The sequence below is a fragment of the Gopherus evgoodei genome, chromosome 7, assembly GCF_007399415.2.
Source record: "Gopherus evgoodei ecotype Sinaloan lineage chromosome 7, rGopEvg1_v1.p, whole genome shotgun sequence".
NCBI classification, from domain to species: domain Eukaryota; kingdom Metazoa; phylum Chordata; order Testudines; family Testudinidae; genus Gopherus; species Gopherus evgoodei.
In genome coordinates, this window is record NC_044328.1 from 99958689 (window position 1) to 99983232 (window position 24544).

The window sequence follows — 24544 nt, forward strand, 5'->3', positions numbered from 1 at the left end:
CCTCCCCACCCCCAAACCAATTAACCTGCCCCCATCACACCTATGTGTATGTGTGTGTCTAGGTCTGGGGGTCACTGTCCCTGCCCCCGAACCACCAATATCTGGGTCTGGGACATTTCGTGCAGCCCCCTGGATAGACCCCAGGAGTCCTGAGTGCAGCACATCCCTACTGAAGAGTTGAGGGGTGGCACGTGCCCCTGAATTCCTGAACTATCCAGACCCCAAACCCTCCCACCACGCTGTGTTTGTCTCGGTCCCTGCTGCCCCCTGCTGGAGGGACCAAGCCCAGCTCTGTGTCTGCCCCTACTGCCCCCTGCTGGACAGCATCAGAACGGCCCAGCCTGTCTCCCAGCTTCGGATCCAGTACCCGGGCCCCTCCCCACCCCGAGGAAGCTCCCAGCCAGGGGCCATGGGGCAGGGACTCTCCCAGAAAGCAGCAGCAACACGATAATTCAAAGCAAATAACTTTATTAGCTGGGTGGGAAACGAGGGAGGGTCTCACTGTGGGAAGTGAAGGTGCTGAAGTTGGGAGGGTCTTTTCTCTCCCGGGTGCAATAATGTAGGGGGTTGAGGGACAATCAGCAGAGAAGGGGGCAGGCAGCATCTCTTGGGGGGGGGTCTTTCAGGTCTGGGCTGCCAGTTGCTCGGTGGTGTCTGTGGGGGAAGAAAGATGCACGGTCAGATCTGTGCATCCAGGAGCATCAGGGGGCAACAGGCCAGGACTAGGTGCATGGCGGCGAGGGGGGCAGGGAAGGGGGCGCAGAAGGAAGGCAGCATTTGGTACTCAACCCCCAGTGGCCATGGGATCATTGCCTCATTCCCAACCTGCAGCCACCCCCAATCGCAGCCCTGGGCTCCCTCCCCCAGCTCAGCCGGTACCCCTCAATCCCAACCCGCAGCCACCTGCTTTGCCAGCCCTGGGATCCCAGCCCAGCTCCCCTGGTGGCCCTCTGTCCAGACCCACAGCCCCCTGCTATCCGAGCTCTGCCAGTGCCCCTGCATCCCGATGCATGGCCCCCACTGCTATCCCAGCTCTGCCAATACCCCTCAGTCCTGACCCACAGCCCCACCTCTTATCCAGCTTTGCTGATGCCCCTCAGTGCCCCCCGCTAGCCCAGATAATGTGGTTCCGGCGTTAGTGTGGGGGGTCTGGGGTTAGGGGAGTTCTCCCCACTGCACACGGTGCTGGGCTGGGCTTACCCATCGCAAGGAGGGAGGGATGGGGTCAGGATCAGGCTAGAAATAAGAGAAGGGGGAGGGTTAATCCAGGGAATTCCCCCCCAAAACACACCCAATGCCCAGTGGGGGCGGGGAAGGGGAGAGACCACTCCCATCTACCCTCCCTAGGTGTCCACAGGGTCCATCAAAATCTGTGTGGGGCAGGACAAGGGGGAGGGGAAGGGCCTCCATGTACTGGATGGGGAAGGGTGCAGAGCCTAGGCTGGAGGCATGGGTGGAAGCGGCAGCAGGGGGATGTTCCCATGGGAAGGGGAGAAGCATGAGTTGTGGGGTGGGGCCCAGGGCTGGTGGGGAGGGAGGTGGCGAGCACTAGGGGGATGGGGAAGGGTTTGGGGCAGGAGGATGGGAAAGGGTTGGGGAGCTGTGGGGGCAGGTCAGGAGGCTGGGGGGGTGGGGTCCAGAGGGGAAGGAGTCCCTGGTTGCAGGGGCTCAGGGGGAACAGTTGTAAGCAGTCAGGAGATAAGAGAGAAGGTCCCCTCACAGATCAATAACTAGTTACAAGACAGAGAACAAAGGGTAGGAATCAATGGTCAGTGTTCACATTGGAGAGCAGGGAGTGGCAGGGTCCCCCAAAGATCTGTACTGGAACCAGTGTGGTTCAACGTATTCATAAGTGATTTGGAAAAGGGGGTGAACAGTGAGATGGCAAAATCTTCAGATGATACTAGACTACTCAAGGTCGCTGTCAGCTTTGGACTGAACTAAGAGTTACAAAGGGATCTCACAAAACTGCGTGACTGGGCAACAAAATGGCAGATGAAATTCAATGTTGACAAATGCAAAGTAACACACATTGAAAACATAATCCTACTATACAAAAATGATGGGGTCTAAATTAGCTGTTAGCACTCAAGAGAGATCTTGGCGTCATTGTGGCTAGTTCTCTGAAGTGATCTGCTCAAAAATGCTACCAGAACGTTAGGACCCATTGGAAAAGGGACAGATAATAAAACAGAAAATATCATAATGTCACTAGATAAATCCATGGTACATCGACACCATGAATACTGTGTGCACCTCTGGTTGCCCTGTCTCAAAAAAGCTATAGTAGAATTGGAGAAAGTGCAGAGAAGGGCAACAGAAATGATTAGGGGGACGGAACCACTCCCATATGAGAGACTGAAAAGACTGGGAGTGCTCAGCTTGGAAAAGAGACAACTAAGGGAGATATGATAGAGGTCTATAAAATCATGACTGGTGTGGAGAAAGTGCGTAAGGAAGTGTTATTTACCCCTTCCCATAACACAAGGACCAGAGGGTCACCCAATGAAATTAACAGGCAGCAGGTCTGAAACAAACCCAAGGCAGTATTTCGTCACACAACGCACAGTCAGCCCGTGGAACTCATTCCCAGGGGATGTTGTGAATGCCAAAAATCTTATCCAAAAAGGAACTGGATAAGTTCACTGAGGACAGGTCCATCAATGGCTACTAGCCAAGATGGTCAGGGATTTATCTCATGCTCTGGGTGTCCCTAAACCTCCAACTGCCAGAAGCTGGGACTTGATGACAAGGGATAGATCACTCGATCAATTGCCCTCTTGTGTTCATTCCCTCTGGGGCACCTGGCATTGGCAACTGTCACAGGATATGGGGCTAGATGGACCATTGGTCTGACCCAGTATTGCCATTCTTATGTTCTTAAGCTGGCTGAGAGGGTCCTGCAGGATAAGGAGAGTCACAGGAGAGCCCTGACAGACTGGTGAGGAGAGGTTGGGGGGAAGAGTGGGGGAGACTATGGGGGATCGGGAGCTGTACCAATGGGGAACTAGAGGATTGGCGGGCTGGGGAGAGTCCTAGGGGTCAGAGTGGGGAGTTATGGGGGCTGAACCAATGGGGAAATTGATGGATTGGAGGCTAGGGGGAGGAAGGTGCTGGAGGGGCAGGGAGAACTGCAGGGGGGGATCCCTGGGGACCGTACCAATGGGGAAGTTGTAAGATGAGAGTTTGGAAAAGTGTACCCATGGGGAAGTAGAGGGATGGGGCTCTGGGGGACTGTACCAATGAGGAAGCAGAGGGGTGGATGTCTGGGGGAGCCACACCAATGGGGAAGTAGAGAGATGGAGGTCTGGGGTGGGGGTGTACCAATGAGGAATTAGAGGGGTGGAGGTCAGGGGATCTGTACCAGTGAGGAAGTAGAGGGGTGGGGGTCTGTGGGGGACATACCAATGGGGAAGTAGAGGGGTGAAGGTCAGGGGAGCCATACCAACAGGGAGGTAGAGGGGTGGGGTCTGGGGGGGCATACCAATGGGGAGGTAGAGGGGTGGAGGTCAGGGGAGCCATACCAACAGGGAGGTAGCGGGGTGGGGACCTGGGGGGGCATACCAATGGGGAGGTAGAGGGGTGGAGGTCAGGGGAGCCATACCAATGAGGAAGTAGAGGGGTGGGGATCTGGGGCCGCCATACCATTGGGAAAGTGGAGCGGTTGGGGTCTGAGGGGGCCACACTAATGAGGAAGCCGAGGGGTGGAGGTCGGGGGGGCGTACCAACTGGGGAGGTAGAGGGAGAGGGATCGGGGGGCATACCAATGGGGAGGTAGAGGGGTGGAAGTCAGGGGAGCCGTAACCAATGAGGGTCTGAGGGGGCGTACTAATGGGCAGGTAGAGGGGTGGGGATTGGGGGGTGGCGTACCGATGGGGAAGTAGAAGGGCAGCTTCTCCTTGTAAATCTCCTCATCCTTCTCCTGAAAGACGCAGATCACCAGCCGGTCGACCTGCCGGGTGTGAGCAGGGATGTGGGTCAGTGGTGGGGAGGGACTCCAGCATTGGAGGTGTGGGGGAGAGGACTCAAGGGTTGGCAGAGCTGAGCGCTGCAGGTCTGGGCACCTGGCCTAAAAAGACTCAACTCCTCCCCTGATCATCACCCCCACGCCACATCCCTCAGGTCACAATGGTGTGAAAACAGCCACAGGTCCGCTCACAAACACCATTGTGCACACACGTGCACATTCACAGTCACCCATGTGCATGTTCACAAACACCAACATGACGCTCACAATCCCATTCACACCCACGTGCATGCTCACAAACACCAACGTGATGCTCACAATCCCATTCAAACTTATGTGCATGCTCTCACAGACCCATGTACACACTCACCTCCCATATTCCCAGTGCCCCCAGCACCTCCATGATCCTGCACACATTCCCGTGTGCGCCCGCTGTTCACACTCCTGTGCTCCCATTGGCAGTGAGGTGCCCAGCAGGGGGCGCCCACGCTTCCCCTCACCTTCTCCTTGTTCACCTCCAGCCACTCCCGCAGCGTCCTCAGGACGACCTCGGCCGCGGCATCACTGGGGTACCCTGGGGGCAGAGCAGCAGGGATCAGAGCTGGGACCTGCAGTGAGACCCCAGCCCAGGAGAGGGGCTCAAGTCCCCGGCCCAGCCCCATACTCACCGAACACGCCCGTGGAGAGACAAGGGAAGGCCTGGGAGGAGAGACAGACTGTGGGTGAGAGAGACACTTGCCACCCTCCCAGCACCCACCATCCCCAGCACCCCATCCCCCACACAACTGCCATCCCACACCGCTGCTCCCCCAGCACCCGCCCCCTCAGCCAGCACCATCCTCCACAACACTTCCCTCATTTCCCCACTGCCCTTCCCCATTGCCCCCCACAGCACTGTCCCTCTAGCACCCCTCCATACAACGCCCCCTCCCAAACCTCCCTCTGCCCTCCACAACCTCTTCCCCATTTGCATAAACCTCCTTTCTCCCCAAGTGTGTGACCCCCAGCAAACCCCAGCCCCTCCCTCGTGCACCCCCAGGCTCTCTCACCACGGTGCGGAGTTTGTTCTCCACGGCCAGTTTCAGGCTGTTCTTGTAGCAGTTCTCCAGCTCCTTTTCCTGGGCAGCGCTCGGCTCTCCCTGGGCAATGGGACCCACTGCGTGAATGACGTCTGCACAGGGGGAAGGCAGGGGGGTGAGAGCTAGGGAGACCCCCTCACCCCGCAGCCCAGCACAGCACCCCCTAGTGCCGGACTGGGGCATGCACTGACTGGGAGGGAGAGCACCCCCTACTGAGTCCTGCCCAGCAGCACAGCGTCCCCTAGCGCCACACTGACTGTGAGGGGAGAGCACCCCCTACTGAGCCCTGCAGCACAGCGCCCCCTAGTGCCACACTGACTGCAAGGGGAGAGCACCCCCTATGGAGCCCTGCAGCACAGCACAGCGCCCCCTAGTGCCACACTGAGAGCGAGGGGAGAGCACGCCCTACTGAACCCCACCCCGCAGCACAGCGTCCCCTAGTGCCACACTGACTGCAAGGGGAGAGCACCCCCTACTGAGCCCCACCCCGCAGCACAGCGCCTCTTAGTGCCACACTGACTGCAAGGGGAGAGCACCCCCTACTGAGCCCCACCCCGCAGCACAGCGTCCCCTAGTGCCACACTGACTGAAAGGGGAGAGCACCCCCTACTGAGCTCCGCCCCACAGCACAGCGCCCCCTAGTGCCACACTGACTGCAAGGGGAGAGCACCCCCTACTGAGCCCCACCCCGCAGCACAGCACCCCCTAGTGCCACACTGACTGCAAGGGGAGAGCACCCCCTATGGAGCCCTGCAGCACAGCACAGCGCCCCCTAGTGCAGCACTGAGAGCGAGGGGAGAGCACCCCCTACTGAGCCCCGCCCCACAGCACAGCGCCCCCTAGTGCCACACTGACTGTGAGGGGAGAACACGCCCTACTGAGCCCTGCAGCACAGCGCTCCCTAGTGCCAAACTGAGAGCGAGGGGAGAGCACCCCCTACTGAGCCCCGCCCTGCAGCACAGCGCCCCCTAGCGTCACGTTGACTGCGAGGGGAGAACACCCCCTACTGAGCCCTGCAGCACAGCGCCCCCTAGTGCCGAACTGACAGTGAGGGGAGAGCACCCCTTATGGAGCCCTGCAGCACAGCACAGCGCCCCCTACTGCCACACTGAGAGCGAGGGGAAAACACCTCCTACTGAGCCCCGGATCAGGCCGTGGAGTTAGTAACTGATGCCCTGAGAACCAGGACTGCTTGGCCTGGGTCCTTGGCAACGGCTGGTCCCTTCTGAGCCTCTGCAGAGAACAAACATCGAGTCCGTCCCTAAGTTCCTCATTGGCCAAAACTTCCCCCCAGTTTCATTTTCGGTTCAACCCAAAACAATTCCCGCCCCCGACTTTTTGGAACCAGCAGCAAATCCTCTGCTCAGTTCTGCCCCCCCCCCTCCTGCTCGCTGTGGGCAATGCCACCAGGCTGCTTGGCCCCCGGGCATCCCTCCTGCTGCTGCGTCCGTCTGTTCATCCAGCGGTCCCTGGACAGGGATGGATATTAATGAGCCCCCACTGGGAGATCCCCCTCCCATCATGCTCTCTTTGCTCATTTCCATGGCAGACAAGGATGGTGGACACTATTCGGGGCCGGGATGGGGTGTGGGACATTCACACATGTTTCACAGAACGCTGAGGATCAAGGATCAGCCTTGCCAACTCTGCGTAGGGGGGTATCTTAGCCACAGCCTGGCCACCTTCCCCCCCCCCCCGCAAGGTCACCCAGTCATGAACAGAGAGCGCCCCCCCGCAGCTCTGCCAGTGCCCCTTAACTCTGACCATTGACTACGAATTGAACTGAACTGCAATGCTGACAACAGAGACCTGGCAGCTCATTACATGAGTGATGAGGTTGGATTTGAAGCTGGGGCATGGGAGGTGGGAGCTGCAGGGGACTGGGGACCACCCCATCTATTTCATATTCCTGACACACACATGCAGTGAGCGCTGAGCCAGAGCCCAGCAAATGTCAGAGCTGTCATTTCTCCCCATGCACTGCGCCCACCTGGCCCTGGGACTGGTTTGATCTTAAACCCGGGTCTGGAAATGTCTTGACAAGATCCCCAGTGCACCCTGTCCCTTCCCCAGCTGCTGCCCACCCCTAGGCCTGGCTCTGCTCTCTTGTGGGCAGCATGGGATGCAGAGCCCTTCCTAACCTTTGCCCAATCTGGGTGGAACTCAGGAGTCCTGAATCCCAGCCTCCTGCTCTGACCCACTCGATCCCACCCTCCACCTGGAGCCAGGCACAGAACCCAGGCGTCCTGGCTCCCAGGTCCCCACACTCTAACCCACAGGCATGCCCCCCAGTCAGAGTCGTCCTCCAAGGTCATGTCACTGACAGAGGAGCTGTCAGCCCAAGATCTGAGCCGTACTTCATGCCCCATCAATCAGCGGCTGCTTGTCCTTCAGCTCCAGAAGGGTTTGCTCCAGCTTGGGCCCTGATACCCGCCCAGCTGCAAAACAGCCTGTGCCCCTCCTCATGCTGGGACAAAACTAGGACTCCTGGCCCCTGCAATTCTAACTGCTAGACTCCACTTCCCTCCCAGAGCCAGAGCCTGAACCCAGGATTCCTGGCTTCTAACAACCCCACCCCTCCAGCAGTCTGTCGGCTCTGGCAGTGACTCATACCATCGAGGGAGGTGCTGGCTCTATTCAGCCCAGATTGCCTGGCTGCTGTTGTCCTGCTGTGTCCCTGGGGCAGGGGCTGAGGGGCCCAGTCCTGCTGCTTGTGTAAATGCCAGTTGTTCCAGTGTGAGTGGGGCCCTGTTGGGCCGGGCACTGCCCAGACCCTGACTGAGATCAGGGCCCCAGTGTAGCAGGGTGTATTGGGAACTCTGAGGCTCAGCTGCTTTGTTATTGCAGGGTCTTTTGAGAGCATGCTGCTGTGTTTTAATGGCGGCTCCCTAAATCCCCCTGAGGCACAGATCTGGCAGCAGGAGCAGACATGCTGTCAGGTAAGGGAGTGAGGTTTGGAGGGGGGGAGTGGCAGCTGTTTCTCCTGGGATCCAGCCCCCTGCTGAGCCCCCCAGCCCACTACCTGTAGCACAGCACCCCCTTGTGCTGTGAGGCTGCTGCCAGCTCTGGGAGGGCACAACGCCCCTGCAGCACAGAGCAGGCACCAGCTCTGAGGGCAGCACTGCAGGGGGTGGGGATGGGATGAGGCCAGGTCTCTGTCCCTGGCACTGGGGACTCTAGGAACCCCCCAGCCCTACGGGCACAGAGAACGGGCTCCCAGGCGCCAGCCACAGGGAGAGCTGAGCAGTGTGGGACACTCAGTCCCAGCAGGGAGACGGGGAGGCTTGGCAGGAGGGGTCCTTTCCAAGGCTCCAAGGGGAAGACATGGCTGAGAGGGGCATGTGCAGGGGACAAAGGCCAGGGAGGGAGGGGAACCAACCCCCCAGCTTCGTTGGGGAAGGTGATGTACTGACAGGAGCTCTAACCACTAGACCCCACTCCCTTCCTAATGTGAGGGATGGACCAGGCGGGGAGTGAAGTGTGCCAGGATGGTGCCATAGGGGGACCCCTGTGACACTGCAGAGGTGGAAGAGCCAAGAGGGCAGAGGGGGCACAGAGGGGCAGTGCAGGGGATACAGGGTGGTAGTGGAAGGGACACAGGGGGTACAGAGGGGCAGTGCAGGGAGTACAGGGGGTGCAGAAGACACAGAGTGGCAGTGCAGGGGATACAAAGTGGTAGTGGAGGGGACACAGGGGGTGCAGAGGGTGCACAGGGGCAGTGCAGGGGGAACAGGGGGTGCAGGAGGCGCAGAGGCACATAGTGGTCATGCAGGGGACACAGGGAGGCACTGCATAGAGCACAGGGGGTGCAGGGCCATGGGGGGTTCAGGAACCTACCCTATCCCCTCCGGCAGGGTGTGTGTGGGGGGTCTGTCTCTGCCCCAGTTATTTACTGGCCCCATCATGTTATTTGTGCATCGTATTAGCTTTTGCTCTCGGTTGATTCTGGATGCACCCACCCCTCCCCTCCATGTCTGCCTGTCCCTTCTCCCTGCCATATCCCCTGGCTCAATCCATCCCCTCCCCCACTCACCCACTCACCCATCCCCTGCCAAGCTCTGGGCTGGGGACTCCCTCAAGGAGCTGGTTTGCAGAGTGTGTGTGTGTGTGTGTGTGTGTGTGTGTGTGTGTGAGAGAGAGAGAGAGAGAGAGAGAGAGAGAGAGAGAGATCTGTGTGGGTGTGAGATCAGAGTGTATTATCAATGTATCTGTGTGAGACCAGTGTATGTGTTTGTGTGTGTGTAAAAGAGAGGGAGAGAGATCAGTATGTGTGTTAGATCAGTGTGTGAGAGAGATCAATGTGTGTGCATGGGAGATCAGCAGGTGTATGTAATCAACATGTGTGTGATCAATGTGTATGTGTGTAATAGCAGTGTGCGTGATCAGAGGGTGAGATCAGTGTGTGCTTGTGTGTGAAATCAGTGCATATGATCTCCATGTGTGCATGATGAGTGTGTGAGATTGGCATGTGTGATCATCAGGGATCCTAGTTTTCCACGATAAAAAAGCCAAAATTCTCTGATAAAAAACCATAGAAATCTTTGGTTTTCCATGATTAAAATTCAACACAGAACTTTAGTTCCCCTGCCACAATATCTACAGGTATCAATAGAATACAATTTTTATTGGTATATAGTAGAACCCCGTAGAGCTGAGCATCCATTATCCAGCTCTCTGGATTTAACCGAACCACCAGTCTGAGATCAGTGTCTGAGTGTGAGATCAGTTTATGTAAGATCAATGTGTGTGGGATCAGTGTGAGTCAAGATCAGTGTGTCTGAGATAAGTGTGTTTGTGAGATCAGTTTGTGTAAGATCAATGTGTGTGAGATCAGTGTGTGTGAGTTGAGATCAGTGTGTGTGAGATCCGTGTGTGAGATCAGTGTGTAAGATCAGTGTGTGTGAGATCAGTGTGTGAGTGTGAGATCAGTGTATGTGAGATCACTGTGTGAGGTCAATGTGTGTGAGATCAGTGTGTGTGTATCAGTGTGTGTGAGATCAGTGTGTGTGTGATCACAACCCTACCACTCCCCTGCCCCGCCATTTGCACAGAGTATCGCTGCCTGCCCCACACATCATGCCTCTCCCTGACAGCCTGGTCGATAGCACTTTGTATTTACTGTTCTTGTCTATAATATTAGCCTGATAAATAGAGTGCTGTTCACTCCCCCTCCCCTCTGGGATGTTACTGATAACATGCATGGCCAGCAGCCAAGGGCCTGCATGACAGATCTCCCCAGCACTGCAGGTGGTGCTGAGTGGGGGGCTGTAAGGAGCAGCAGGGCCAAGGTGGGGTTCAGCAGGAGGCACTCTGCCCCCTCATTGTCAGCACTGGCTCCTCTGCCCCAGGATGGTGTTGGGAGGAGCTGGGCTGCAGGGAACAGCAGGGGGGCATCTCCTTCCCTCACTGCCTGTCCCAATGGGCCTTGCAGATCAGCATCGGCTAAGACCTTCCTGCACCCAGTGTGCGTGTCTGTGAGAGGGCAGGATGGAAAGGAGTGTGTATGATATCACAGTGTGTGTAACATCTCGGTCGTGGAGTGTGCAGTGCCTGGCACAATAGGGCCCTGATCTCAGTCACGGTCTGTGTAGCGCCTGGCACACTGGGGCCCTGATCTCAGTCAGGGTCTGGGCAGCGCCTGGCACAATGGGGCCCTGATCTCGGTTGGAGTCTGTGCCGCACCTGGCACAATGGGGCCCTGATCTCAGTCGGGGTCTGTGCAGCACCTGGCACAATGGAGCCCTGATCTCAGTCAACAGTCCTTAACCAGAAGAGCTTACAATCTAAATACACAGGGACTGGGTGGGAAAACAGAGTTGCACAGAAGGGTAGGGACTTGATGGCAATAGAACCCAGGCATCCTGACTCCCAGTCCAGTGCCCCACCCTCTGAGCTGGGCTCAGCACAAAGACTCCAGCCATTTGCAATAACCCAGTGAGGTTGCAGCCCCCCACTTTGCCCCACATTGCAATGCCCTGCTGGGGAGCCCCCCGGGCAGAGAGCATGATGCTGTGCATGGCCCCCTCTCCCAGGTGTCAGTCCCACGTCATTCCACGATACAGCTGGTGAGACGTGGGGGGACGAGTTGAGAACAACCCCCGCTTCCCTGGCAGATCTCATTCCTGCCCCCTCCCTTCCAGCCAGATCATGGGGGGGACCTCAGCTCTCTGTGCCTCTGCTCTGCGGGGTAGGGAATGCACAGCTTAGGGGTGGGGAGTCACCAGCTACCTGGGGTCTCCTCAATCCAAGGTTCTCTGATGGCAGTGAAGGACAGACCCCCAGGGGTACAGCACAGGGGTGACACTGAGAAACCCTGCCCACGCCTACTTTACACACACACACATAGTTTTACACATGCAGAAGTACTGCTTTCCATACACACTGACACACTTGAGGTGCACACTGCTTTACACACATACATACTGCTTTACACACAGTCACACACGCATTGCTTTTTATGCAGTCACACACACAATAAGCTGTGGAACTACTTGCCACAAGATGTCACTGGAAGGCAGCAAATTCACAAAGAATGACAGGAAGGGCTTTAGAACAGGGAGCCAGGACTCTTGGGGTCATGCTCAGCTCTGGGAAGGGAATGGAGTCCAGTGGTTGGAGCAGGGGGCTGGGAGCTAGACTCCTGGAAGAGAGTGGGGCCTGGTGGTTAGAGCAGCCCCCAGACATGGTCTGCCTTGCAGGCCTCCTGACCCAAGGGCCTGGCTGGGCATATGGATGTGGCCCCGCCTTTCCTTGATAAGCACAGCAGAGCAGCTAGCTGGGCCACTGCAGTGCATCCCCATGGGGCTGGCTCTGAAACACAGGGGGAGGATCACACTACTTCTTGCACCCACCCCAACTCCACAACCTGACACTCCCAAAGTCCACAGTCTGACAGATCCACCCACACAGCCAACCTAACCCAGCTTTACACACAACCCCATTTTATACACACATGCCAGGACCCCCTCCCATCCACACCCAATCACCCACAGTCGGATTTCCCAGTGCTCCGCTCCCATTCAGAGCTGGGATTCTCCCGGCCAGCCCCTTCCAGCCGGGCCCCCAGCTAGCCCAGCTCCCCCTACTGAGCGATGGCACCAGGCAGTGTGGGGCTGTTTGTGCCACATCTCTCTGGGGCCCAATGATGCAAAACCCCAGACGCAGCTTGTTTTCCACATGTGCTTCTGCTGGCATGCAGGTGATGAAACTCAGGGGTGGGTGTGCATGTCTGTGTGTGTTGACAGCCTGTGCACGCACCTCTGGGATTGTGTGTTGTGCAGGTGTGGACATGCAAACAGGAGTGGGTGTATGTGCAGGCAGGGTGTACATGGACCCATGTGTGTATGTACATGTAGGGAAGTTGGCAGGAGCGGAGGCGTATCTGTTACACAGGCTATATAAGCAACTCACTGGGACTCAGGTCTCCTGCTGAATTCACACAAACACACTCTGCCCAGCTCCGGGCATCTGCGCCTTGCTTCTCCTGCCACACTTGTACTGGGCAAAGTGCTACCCAGGAGTGTTTACACCAGTATGTCCAGTGACTGCACAGAGTCAGAGACCCAGATCTCTCTGTGCCAGGTACCTAAACCAGAGTATCAGAGCAATTGAGACACAAGTCTCCTCAATTCCCCACCCCCTCCACACACACACTGTAATGTGTGAGGCCGGGCAGTGCTGTTATTCCTGTTATACAGATGGGAAACTGAGGCACGATGAATTGTCCAGGGTTCCACAGGAAGCCTAGGGCCGAGCAGGGATTTGAACCTGTCTCTCCTAAGCCTCTGGCTATTCCTCTACCCAGTGGGCCAGGCTTTCTCTTCAACAGGCCACCCCTTGTGGACCTGATTCCCTGGGGAGCCTGTGACGTCCTGTGCGCTGCACGAAGCAGCAGTGGGCATGGCCTCGGCACCACCAAGCCATGGCACAACAGCCTGGCCTGCTGGACCCAACGGATGCTCCAGACAAGACCCCCAGCCGGTGACACTCACATTTGGCTGGGAGCCGGTATCCACAGCTGAGCTTGGCTTTTCCTGTCTCACACCCGTTCAGGGATCGGCATTCCTCTTTGAGCAGCTCCCCAGCAGCCCGGTGAATGCACCCGTCCACTGCAAGGCAGAGAGGAGGCAAAACGTTATCCTGGCATCAAGCAATACCGTAGGGGCACGGTCCCACCAGTAATGTCACCGCTGGGCATGGCAGGGTGCAGTTCCGCCTACTGCCACTGGGGACTTCTGGAGCTGCCGCAGCCCTGCAGAGTGCAGTACTGCGTGCTGCCACTGGGGGGCGGTCAACATAAATGGTTAACTGCCCTGTTACTGCTACCAACATCATAGCCGTAGCCTAAATTTCGGGGCTGAAGCTCGAAATCCCAGCTGATGATCCCTGGAAGGTGATGGGGGTCCTTACAGATATTGTAGGAGCATTGAGAGGCCACCCACTGAGGTCAGGGCCCTGTCGGGGGTGCTGCAGACACAGGGAGAGATGGTCCCTGCCCCTGGGCCCTCACAATCTAAGTGGACAAAGGGTGGGAGAGGGAAACAGGCACTGAGGGGGAAGGGACTTGCCCTAGGAGATTAGTGGCAGAGGTGGGAACATAACCAAGGAATTCTAGCTCCCAGCCCTCCTGCTCTAACCACTAGACCCCACTCCCCACCCAGATCTGGGAACAGAACCCTGATTTCCAGCCCACTAGATACACATCTCCCTTTGCTGTCCTGCCACAAAGAAGCCAGAGACTAAATTCTTTGTTTAACAGGGATAGTCCAGGGACCTGGGCTACCATCCTTCTGCTAGAGGATAAACCTACTGGCACCCCCAACCCGCATAGCACTGGCTGTTTGAATGCACACAAGCACCCACATCCCGCCACAGCTGGGGGCTGCTAGGGGATAGAGACCGTAACCCGGTTGGCCATCCCCCTTCAGGCCTCCAATCCTATTACAGATCTCAATACATTAGAGCTAATGAATCCTGTCCCAGTCCCATTCTCCCCTCAGGGAGGGGTAGGTGGATGGATTATAAAAATAAGCCGAAGCAGATTATCATTATTTTTTGAAAACAATTCCCCCTTTCCAGATTCACTGAGCGAGAGGGATTTACACACTGATCTGGGGATTAGCAGGCAATGGAGGTGTTGTCCATGTGTCAGTCACTGCAGCTGATCTAACCACTAGTCACCACTCCCCTCACAGACCTGGGATAGAACCCAGGTGTCCCAGTTCCCACTCCCCTACCCTCCCAGAGCCAAACATAGATCCCTGGGGTCCTGACTGCCTACCCCCCTTCTCTAACCATTAGATCCCCTCTCTCAGTGGGGTGGAGGGGGTGCCCAGGCAGGCGGGTGGGAGGGTGTAGTCAGCACCGAGTTCATTACAGTGACACATTGATTGGGTGTCTCCATTATTAGCTCGTTGCCTGTCCGTCCTGTGATCCATAAAGCAATATTTCACCTGCCGGGCCTGGTGGGGGACAGAGGGGAATTGGGCTGGATTGCAGCCCGTGCTGGAACAGGGCACAGAGCAGGACGGCTAGGTGCACTGACAGCTCCCTGGGTGTGTGCATCTAGGGTAGTGTCAGGGGAGGGGGTGGGAGTGGGGTCTAGTGACAGTGCACAGTGGGGGCACATGGGGGATAGAAGGGAGATGGAAGAAGCTGGGGGGGGCAGGAGGAAGGGAGTTGAGTAGGGGATGGGTTTTGGTGCCAGCAGGGACTGGGTGATGGGGGGGCAGTGGGAAATAGGGGGATGTGAGATTGGATGGGAGATGGAGGGCAGGTGATGCTGGCAGGGGGATTCAGCGGGGGATGGGCAGCAGTGGGGAGCTGGCAGGGACAGGGGGGTGGGTGCCAGTAGGAGGAACAGTGAGGGATGAGGTGCAGGAAGGAATGAGAGGGGCAGAAACTGGGGGCTGGAAGGGACAGGGACACCAGTGGGACATGGGGGTTGGGTGCTGGTGGGGTCGGGGTGGCCAGTGAGTGATGTGGCGGGGGGGTGGGCAGGGGGTTGGATGCCAGCAGGGTTGTGCGGATGGTGGGGGATGGGGATGGAGTGCTGGCAGGGTAGGGGGACAGTGGAGGAGGGGGATTGGGTGCTGGCTGGGTTGGGAGGATGGGGAGGCAGGAGGGAATGGGAGCAGGGGGTGCCATCAGGGTTGGTAGACAGTGAGGGATGGGTGTGGGAGGGACAGTGGGGGATAGGGGTGGGGGGACTGGGTGCCAGCAGAGTTGGGAGGGACAGTGGGGGGGAGAGATGGATGCTGGCAGGGTTGGGAGGGACAGTGGGGGGAGAGATGGGTGCTGCCTGGGCTGGGACAGTAGGGGGGAGATGGGTGCTGGCAGGGTTGGGAGGGACAGTGTGGGGGGTGAGATGGGTGCTGGCTGTGTTGGGAGGGACAGTGGAGGGGGAGATGAGTGCTGGTTGGGTTGGGAGGGGCGTGGGGGGGAGATGGGTGCTGGCTGGGTTGGGAGGGACAGTGGAGGGGGAGATGGGTGCTGGCTGGGTTAGGAGGGACATTGTGGGGGGGAGATGGGTGCTGGCTGGGTTGGGAGAGACAGTGGGGGGGAGATGGGTGCTGGCTGGGTTGGGAGGGATGGGGGGAGATGGGTTCTGGTTGGGTTGGGAGAGACGGGGGGGAGATGGGTGCTGGTTAGGTTGGGAGGGACAGTGTGGGGGAGATGGGTGCTAGCTGGGCTGAGAGGGACAGTGTGGGGGGGAGATGGGTGCTGGCTGGGTTGGGAGGGATGGAGGGAGATGAGTGCTGGCTGGATTGGGAGGGACAGTGGGGGGAAGATGGGTGCCGGCTGGGTTGGGAGGGACAGTGGGGGGGAGATGGGTGCCGGCTGGGTTGGGAGGGACAGTGGGGGTGGGGAGATGGATACCAGCAGGGTTGGGAGGGACAGTGGGGGTGGGGAGATGGGTACCAGCAGGGTTGGGAGGGACAATGGGGAGGAGATGGGTGCCGGCTGGGTTGGGAGGGACAGTGGGGGGGAGATGGGTGCTAGCTGGGTTGGGAGGGACAGTGGGGGGGGGAGATGGGTACCAGCAGGGTTGGGAGGGACAGTGGGGAGGAGATGCGTGCCGGCTGGGTTGGGAGGGACAGTGGGGGGGCTGGGTGCCTGTGGCAGGCTGCACATGGAGGGGCTATTTTTGGAAGTTTCTGGCCGCGGGGGAGGCGCCCATCATTTCCACTCTGCACTGTGGAGCTTTGAATCCCCCGTCCCTGCCCGAGGTTATTTGCTGCTGGATTCATAAACCCCGAGAGCAGGAGTCTGAGGAGAGCTCCCCTCCCCCCAAGGTCTCCCAACCCATCCTACAGGGACCCTCCCACTCATCCATCTCTCTGCTGGGATATGGCCTGACTTACCAAACTTAGCTCCCCTCCCCAGCCAGCCAGTCCTCTGCCCTAGGGCTGGATCAGAGCTAGGGACCCTAAGAGGGGAGAGACTCCATGTCTCATTTCCCCCAGCCAGCCCATCCCCCTCTGCCTGCCCTGGGGACAAGCCCCCTGCACAGATCCATAGGTAGCTCACTCTAGCCAAGGAGAAGATAAAATGTTGTGCCATTTTGTGTGGGTGCGTGAGGGGGCGGCGTGGGCTTGTGGATTGGGGGTTACCTTTCCTGCCCTAGCCCCGAGGCTGCACAGATCTCAGCTAAAGCCTTCATGCCCCTGCGAAGCCAGAGCTTCTGGCAGGAACCAAGTCAAGGCGGCAGGATGCCAGGGGAGCCCTCGTGCCAGGAATGAGCACGGGTCAGAGCAATTGCATGGCACACTCCTGTGTGTGTGTGTGTGTGTGTGTGTGTGTGTGTGTGTGTGTGTGTGTGTGTGTGTAAATCCCCAGCATGCATTGCAAACTAGGGGCTACAATCCTGCAAAAATATACTGCACCTAGGACTCTGCACCTGCCACTGAGATGCAGCCACCTCTGAGGTGGAGCCTGGGGTGGGTTGTACAGAGATCCCTGCGGGACGCAATTACTGCAGTGAGATGGGAGGGGGGCAAGTCCCCAGGGCAGGTGTGGGGATCTAGCACAGCAGAACTCAAGCACCCTAAAGGATGAATGGCCCCCTCCAAGTACCTTAGGGAGAGGTACTTGCCTGCCCATGCTGCAAACAGCCCAGAGTTGGGGACGGACCCCAGGAGTCCTGACTCTGGGCCGCTCTAACCCACTAGGCCCCTCTCCCCTCCCAGAACTGGGGGTAGAACCTTGGAGCCTTACTCCCAATCCCACAGCTCTAACCACTGGATCCCACTGCCCTCCTCCCTGACATGCGCCTTGTTAGTGTGAGCAATTTTCCCATTGCTCCCCAGTTTGCCTCCCCCACTCCCTCCCGCTGAGCCTGCTGGAATGGGTCCCCAGATGGCGATTGGAAATGACAGCTGCGGAAAGGAGAGCGGTGCCTGGGAAAGGGCAGAGTATGTGTGTGTGTGTGTGTGTGTGCACGTGAGATCATGAAATAAACAACCACACAGGTGCTCTCTGTTTGGGGAGTGGATGATGCGTCTGATGGAGACAGACACACAGACAGAGCCACTGGGGTGGGAGGTGGCCTCTTGGCTCTGATTTGCAAACCCACAAGGGGTCTGTAGCACCCTCCTGTTAAAACACCCACCCTCCCTTCCCCGCCTGGTACAGGCAATATCCCAGCCCTGCAGATTCTGAGGAGCTGAGAGGGTCAGCAGGGAGCCCCATGGGATAACTAGGATTCACAGAGTGGGGCTCAGTAGGACGTGCTTCCCCCGCCACAGTGAGTGCAGACCCCAGTGCCCATGTGCAGTGCTAGGGGACACTGAGCTGCAGGGAGCAGAGTCGGGGCTCAGTAGGGGGCACTGTACTATGGGAATCAATACTGATCCCAGTGTCTCAGTCCCATGTTATCGTCACTAGACCCTATTACCATTCCAGAGCCAGGAACAAAACCCAGAAATGATGACTCCCAGCTGCCCCTGTTCTCATCCACCAGACCCCGTGCCCTTCTGCAGCTGGGGACAGAACCCAGTAGTTCTGATGCTCAGCCCCCCTGCTCTAACCAGTAGATCCCACTCCCTTCTAGATGGCCAGTGCAGGGATGACTGACCAGGCTGTGGCATGGTTGCACACAGGTCCACTGGGGTCAAGGCACAGTCCATTAGAATCCCCCTGGGAACGGCTCCCCCTTCGCCCCACCGCCCCGCACCCTGTAGAGCAGCCATCCACCCACGGCTCAGCCAGGGAGCGGCTGATTAGGCAGCCTGGTCTGTATAATGAAGACCCTAATCCCATCTGAAGGGTAGCGCAATGGGATAGCGCCAGTAATCCACTTCCCCCTTTATCCCTTACATAAGGGAATGGACCCCGGAGCCATCTGTCAGCGAGGGATTATTCTCGTTGCAATCTCATCACAGACAATTACGGCTCCCTCCCTTCCTCCCTCCCTGCGGCTGGGGTCCGGGCAACCGGGAGCCAGGCACGTAACTGTGCAGCATTACAGGATGTGCCAGGGAGGGACAGATCCCCCCGGCCCATGGCCAGCACCTCAGAAACACAGACTGTACAAACCCACCCCTGCTCTCGCTCACTGCACCCCACTCCCCTCTTGGTGACTGGAATGGAACCCAGGAGTCCTGCCTCCCATCCCTGCTCTAACCAACGGACCCCACTCCTTTCCCAGAGGCAGGAATGGAACCCAGGAGTCCTGCCTCCCATCCCTGCTCTAACCAACGGACCCCACTCCTTTCCCAGAGGCAGGAATGGAACCCAGGAGCCCTGCCTCCCACCGCGGCTCTAACCAACAGACCTCATTCCCCTCCCAGGAGTCCTATATTTCCTTTCTGAGCCCCCTGACCGCCTCCCTGTGATTCCTTATCTTGCACTGTTCAGCATGGAAAGACCTGGACCAGATCCTGCCCCCCACTGGGCTAGAACGGCTGATTATTTAGGGGCAGATCCCCGGCTGATGGAAAGGGCCCAGTCCATGGATGTCAGTGGAGCCAATTTACACCAGCTGGGGATCTGCCCCATTGACACCAAAGGAGCTATGGCCAATATACACCGGTTAGGGATCTGGCCCGTTGATACCAATGGAGCTATGGCCAATTTACACGGGCTGGAGATCTGGCTCATTGACACCAAAGGAGCTATGACCAATTTACACCAGCTGAGGATCTGGCCCATTGACACCAACGGAGCTATGGCCAATTTACACTGGCTGAGGATCTGGCCCATTGATGCCAATGGAGCTATGGCCAATTTACACTGGCTGAGGATCTGGCCCATTGATGCCAATGGAGCTATGGCCAATTTACACCGACTGGAGGCCTGGCATACTTGGATAGTCTCTGCTCACCCTGCCAGCCCTGCTGCCTGTGGGCAGATACCCTTCATGCCATGGCATCTCTCCAGTGGGGTTTCCCTTCTCTAGTCCTTTGCTCAGGGGATGCCATTTCCAAGAGGGAAGCCATGCCAGGGACTTGCTCTACATGGGCTGTTGTTTTTTGACTCCAAGGCGAGGGATGCAGGTGAATACTGTGGATGTGCAGAGAAGGGGCAGGGGGGTGGGAGTCCGAGATGGGCTATAAAAGGCAGAGAGCGTGAAAGACTCGTGATGCAAAGCAGAATCAGTGCTGGCTCAGCAAGCTGGAAGCATCTAGAAGCTGGGACCGTGGGTCCTTGGAGAGCCCGTGGATTCGGGGAGGGGAGCTGGGCTTTAAGGCAAAGAGACAGTGATCCCTGTCTCCATGTCACACGTCCCAATTTTCGGAGCTGGGGGCGAGACCTAAATATAGGCTCCTCCAAATTGTATTTTCTGGCTCTAAAAATAAGCATCCTGATTTTCAAAAGCTCTGTGCTGTGGGGCTCAGCAGGGGGCGCTCTCTGCTTGGAACTCATTGATGGAGTACAATGCTAGGGGGGCACTGTGCTGCTGAGTAGGGGGCTCAGCAGGGGGCGCCCTCCCCTCTGAGTCAGTTCTGATGACCGTGTTGCAGGTTCCTACTGTAACCATTACTCCACACTTCCTTCTATGGGGCAGGTATAGAACCCAGGAGTTCTGGCTCCCAGCCCCCCTGCTCTGAACATTACACCCCACTCCTCTCTAAAAGCTGGAAATAGAACCCAGGAGAAATCTTGATTCCCAGCCCCTCCTCCACACTCTAATCCAGTGGTTCTCAAAGCCGGTTCGCCGCTTGCTCAGGGAAAGCCCCTGACGGGCCGGACCGGTTTGTTACCTGCCATGTCCAGAGGTTTGGCTGGTCGCGGCTCCCACTGGCCGTTGTTCACTGCTCCAGGCCAACGGGGGCTGCGGGAAGGGCAGCCAGCACACCCTTCAGCCTGCGCCACTTCCCGCAGCCCCCATTGGCCTGGAGCAGCAAATCGCGGCCACGACTGCAACCCAATACAGGGCTAGGAATAAGATGTTATACTTGTATGCAAAGTTCATGTGTGTCAATAACAATGGGATACAATATTCTATTTTCCTCCACCATTTCCAGGGCGATTTTTTGTCCCAAATTAAAACCCTTGTCTCATTTGGAGCCGGACGGAACTCAGAACTGTGGGAAGTTCTGCGCTTTTTCCTGGGTCAGAACACGAACATGGAAATGTAACGTGCAATGACATTCCAGGAAAACTGTCCAAGGTTACATGTACAATAGAATGATAAGCAAAATGAGCAAGTGAAAGCAAAGCACACATTTTTCCACTGACAATTTTGACATAATTAATAGTTTGGCTTTTTCAGAAGAAAAATATGTTCTGTCAGAAATATTTCAACCAGATCTAGTCTTATTGTTTCCTTTTGCTTCCACCTGTATCCAGATGTTGTCTCTTGTCTGGTGTCCCTAACCTCTGTTTGCCAGAAGCTGGGATTGGGTGACAGGGGATGGATCACTTGATGATAACCTATCTGTTCATTCCCTCTGGGGCACCTGCCATTGGCCATTGTTGGAAGACAGGATACTGGGCTAGATGGATCTTTGGTCTGACCCAGTATGGCCCTTCTTATGTTCTTATGTCATGCTCAGATTGGAAGCAACTTGGGGCTGGGGCTCTCTGGTTTTTGCCTATACAGAACCTAGTGTGATGGGGCCCTGGTGTATGGCAGGGGCTCCTGGGCGCGATGGTGATACAGATACTAGATGAGATAAACAGAGATATAATAATAAATGTTTCAGAAGTTTATTTTTGGTTTTTCAACCAAAACTCTGAACATTTGAGATGTAGAATGTGGCTGAAAATCAGGGGGAAAAGGTTGTTTTTACCTGGGAAAAATTCCAAATTGTTCCCAATCTGGATTTACCTCCCATTTCTCTCTGGAACTAGACTAGAGATGGGATAGGCCCTCCACACAGACCCAGGGAGATCCCCCACTGGGTGCTGTGTTCAGCCCAAGAGGCCCCTCGCCCTGGTGTCTGGGCTGTGCTCCCGTTACTATGAAGGTGAGGAGGCGGGCAGCAATCAGGCTGCCCTTTGGTGGCATTTCTGTGTTTATGGCAGTGTCCAGAGGGCAGGACCGATCTCACCCCCCATCCTGAGCTGATGAAACTGCACATGGCACAGTCCTATGTGAGGCAAAGCACCAGCTCTATCCTTCCCCCACGGCTCCAGAAACTTCTCTGTCCCACTTTAATTATACACCAGCTGGCTCCCTGAATGTGAGAACCCAGCCCTCCCCTGCTCCAACCACTAGACCCCACTCCACTCCCAGAGCCAGCTACAGAACCCAGGAGTTCTAGCTCCCAGGGCTTTGAGGTTGTTCCATGGAAGCTTGTTTACTATTGTCATTATTACAGTTAAGCACATGAGATCTGTCACCCTAGATCCAACCAGAGATTCCCTCCCCCTGCCACCCTAGTCAGACCAGTTGCCCAGCCAGCCTGGTGTTCTCTGCTCCCTGCCACCCTGGCTCAGACCAATGGGCTCATCTACCCCACCACAGGGTACCAACAGGTGTCTCTAAAGCAGCAAGATTCCCAAGGAGGTGAAGCTCTGTCACTAAGTTCAGTGGTGCCCTTTCCTGGGACATTAACATCATGAGAAGACCCCCCAACCCCTGACTAAATGGGACAGGGGGCAGAGAAGTTCTCCAGCAAAGCACAGTCTCCTAAGTCCTGGGTGGCTGCTGGCAAGATGCAATCAGCTGCAGCAGCTCTAGGTGACGGCCGTTGGGAGGGGCGGCTAATTGCGGAGTCCATCTGCAGCGCAGAGCGGCATTAATGAGCATGTCCTGTTAATGAAGTCTCAGAGGGCAAGGCCGTGGTAGGATTCTGGCAAATATCCCGCTTGCCTTCCCTCGGGGCTAATAAATAAGATACTTGATGCAGGATGATAAAGGAGGGTTCACGGATTCATTCTGAACAGAGGTGGGGTTGGCATGCAGAGGTTGTGGCACACACGATGCACACATGGCAGGGGGGCGGGGGAGTCTGTGTGGCATCGCCGGAGGCCCACACACACACATAGGCAAATGTTCAGACAAATGCATACACAAAGGCACATGCACACACAGCAATACTCCACACACACGTACACGCTCGCACATAGGAACACGTGTACACACACACATATGCAGGCACACACAGACAAAGGCACACACAGACAAAGGCACACCTACACACAAACACACATCCACATCCACATGCTCACATCCATGGACTCCCACAAACACAGAAACACATACATGTGTACATAGATAGCTGTGTATGGGGATAGATGGATGATGGGTGTGTATGGGGATAGATAAGATAATGTAGCAGGAATCCTCCCTAGGCAGGATGACAGTGGCAGGGTTAAGTTACTGCCACCAGTACCAGAAGAAATAGCATGTGGTGAGCCTCTCCCCTCCCCCCACCGCTCTGCCCCACTTTGGGAGGGAGCGAGAGGTCTGACGAGGGAAAGGCCAGGAACAGCAAATGCAGGGAAATGGTGCATGGCAAACAGATGGGGTCCAGGCAGTATGCCTCCTCCACAGAGGCCTGGGAGCCAGAATGCCTAGGTTCTCTCCCCAGCTCTGGAAGGGGAGTGGGGTCCAGTGGTTAGAGTGGGAAGGAGGTGGGCCAGGAGTCAGCACTCTTGGGTTCTCTCCCCAGCTCTGGAAGCAGAGTGGGGTTCAGTGGTTAAAGTGGGAAGCAGGTGGGCCAAGAGTCAGCACTCCTGGGTTCTCTCCCCAGCTGTGGGAGGGCAGTTGTTAGAGCTGGGGAGGAGCATGAAGGGGGTCAGCTCCTGGGAGGGGGAAGGGTCCACGGTTGCTGTTGTTCCGACACACTCAGCTGTGCTAGAAAGCTCCCTGTGCTGGAGGGAAGTTTTGGGGGTTATGTGTGGCAGCGACGGAGCAGAGATTGTAAAGAGAGAGTGAGGAATAAATAATACAGGCCCTGGGTTATGTAAGGGAGCTAAATAATAGATAGTAATAATAGTCCATAAATAATGCAGCCCCAGGATCCTGAGGCATGATGAGCTGTGCAGGGGGGGATCACCTGACACAGGGGACTGGAAATCCACAGAGGGGGGTGTTTGCACGAGTGACTGATTTGTAGGCACTGTGTGCCGGCCACATCACAGAAGCATTATAACGCGACGGGCTGGCTGTGTCCCACTTCCCTCTCCTGGTGGCAATAGATAGAACTCAGGAGTCCTGGCTCCTGGCCCCCCAGCTCTAACCACTAGACTGGTTCCTAGTCCCCTGTTCTAACCCATTAGACCCCACTCCGCTCCCGGAGCTGAGCATGGAACCCAGGAGTCCTAGATCTAAATGTATAATGATTGTGCTTTGTGATCCGTGAACAGGGCTGGCTGGGCTAGTGTGGGGCTGGGGGCATTCCTATTGGAGTACCCCTGGCAGCTCTGTCCCCCCAGGAGCCAGCCCCTCCTTGCTCTGCTGGGCCCATGAGCGCCATGGTCCCTTTCCATCCCTCTGGGCCTATGTCTCACCAATCTCGAGGTGTAAATAGGCTCCTCACTGCAGCTCCATTCGTATGTCAGTGGCAGTGTGGAGCTGACCGGGGAAGGGGGCTGGGCTGCAATTTTGGCGTTTTTGATATTCCAGGAAGGGAAAGATCCCACTGCAGTCCCAAAGCCAGGGATATCACCCTCCCAGCCACCCCTGCACTGACTATTAGACACCACTCCCCTCCCAGATCCAGGGATAGAACCCAGGAGTCCTGACTCCCAGCCCTGCCCTACTCTGCTCGAATTCACTAGACCTCCCTCCCACCACTGGGGATAGAAACCAGGAATCCTGACTCCCACCCTAGCCTGCTATAAATCACTAACCTCCCCTCCCAGAGCTGGGGAGAGAACCCAGGAGTCCTGATAAACATTCCCTGGATGGTGCTCATAGCAAATATCAACACGTCTCCCGTTCCATGGACTGAGTTTGTTGGGTCTCAGTTTGGTTCCCTGGCCGAGCAGAGAGGCTAGGGGTATGAAGGGGCCACAAGGATGAGGCTGTCCACTCTGCCCCAGGGATGTCTCCTGCAGCGAGCGGCTCTGGACTCCCCTAAAGCACCTTAGGGAGCAGGTAATC

At 56.9% G+C, this 24544-nt stretch overlaps 1 protein-coding gene across 4 annotated transcripts in view; it reads right to left on the reverse strand.

Annotated features, from left to right (window-relative positions):
• Positions 1-451: 451 nt before the first annotated feature.
• MACROD1 (mono-ADP ribosylhydrolase 1) overlaps positions 452-24544 on the reverse strand; it is a 208039-nt gene continuing 183946 nt past the window's right edge. For 2 of the 4 annotated variants that reach the window (XM_030568275.1, XM_030568273.1), the window contains 6 exons: positions 13038-13154; positions 5017-5138; positions 4636-4666; positions 4468-4541; positions 3871-3952; positions 452-654 (listed from right to left, as the gene is read on the reverse strand). In XM_030568275.1, the coding sequence (XP_030424135.1) occupies positions 623-654; positions 3871-3952; positions 4468-4541; positions 4636-4666; positions 5017-5138; positions 13038-13154 (458 nt within the window). In that variant the 3' untranslated portion in view covers positions 452-622. Of the gene's footprint in view, positions 655-1200; positions 1237-3870; positions 3953-4467; positions 4542-4635; positions 4667-5016; positions 5139-13037; positions 13155-24544 lie in introns of all 4 variants that reach the window. The other 2 variants (XM_030568274.1, XM_030568276.1) reach the window with 2 other exon arrangements.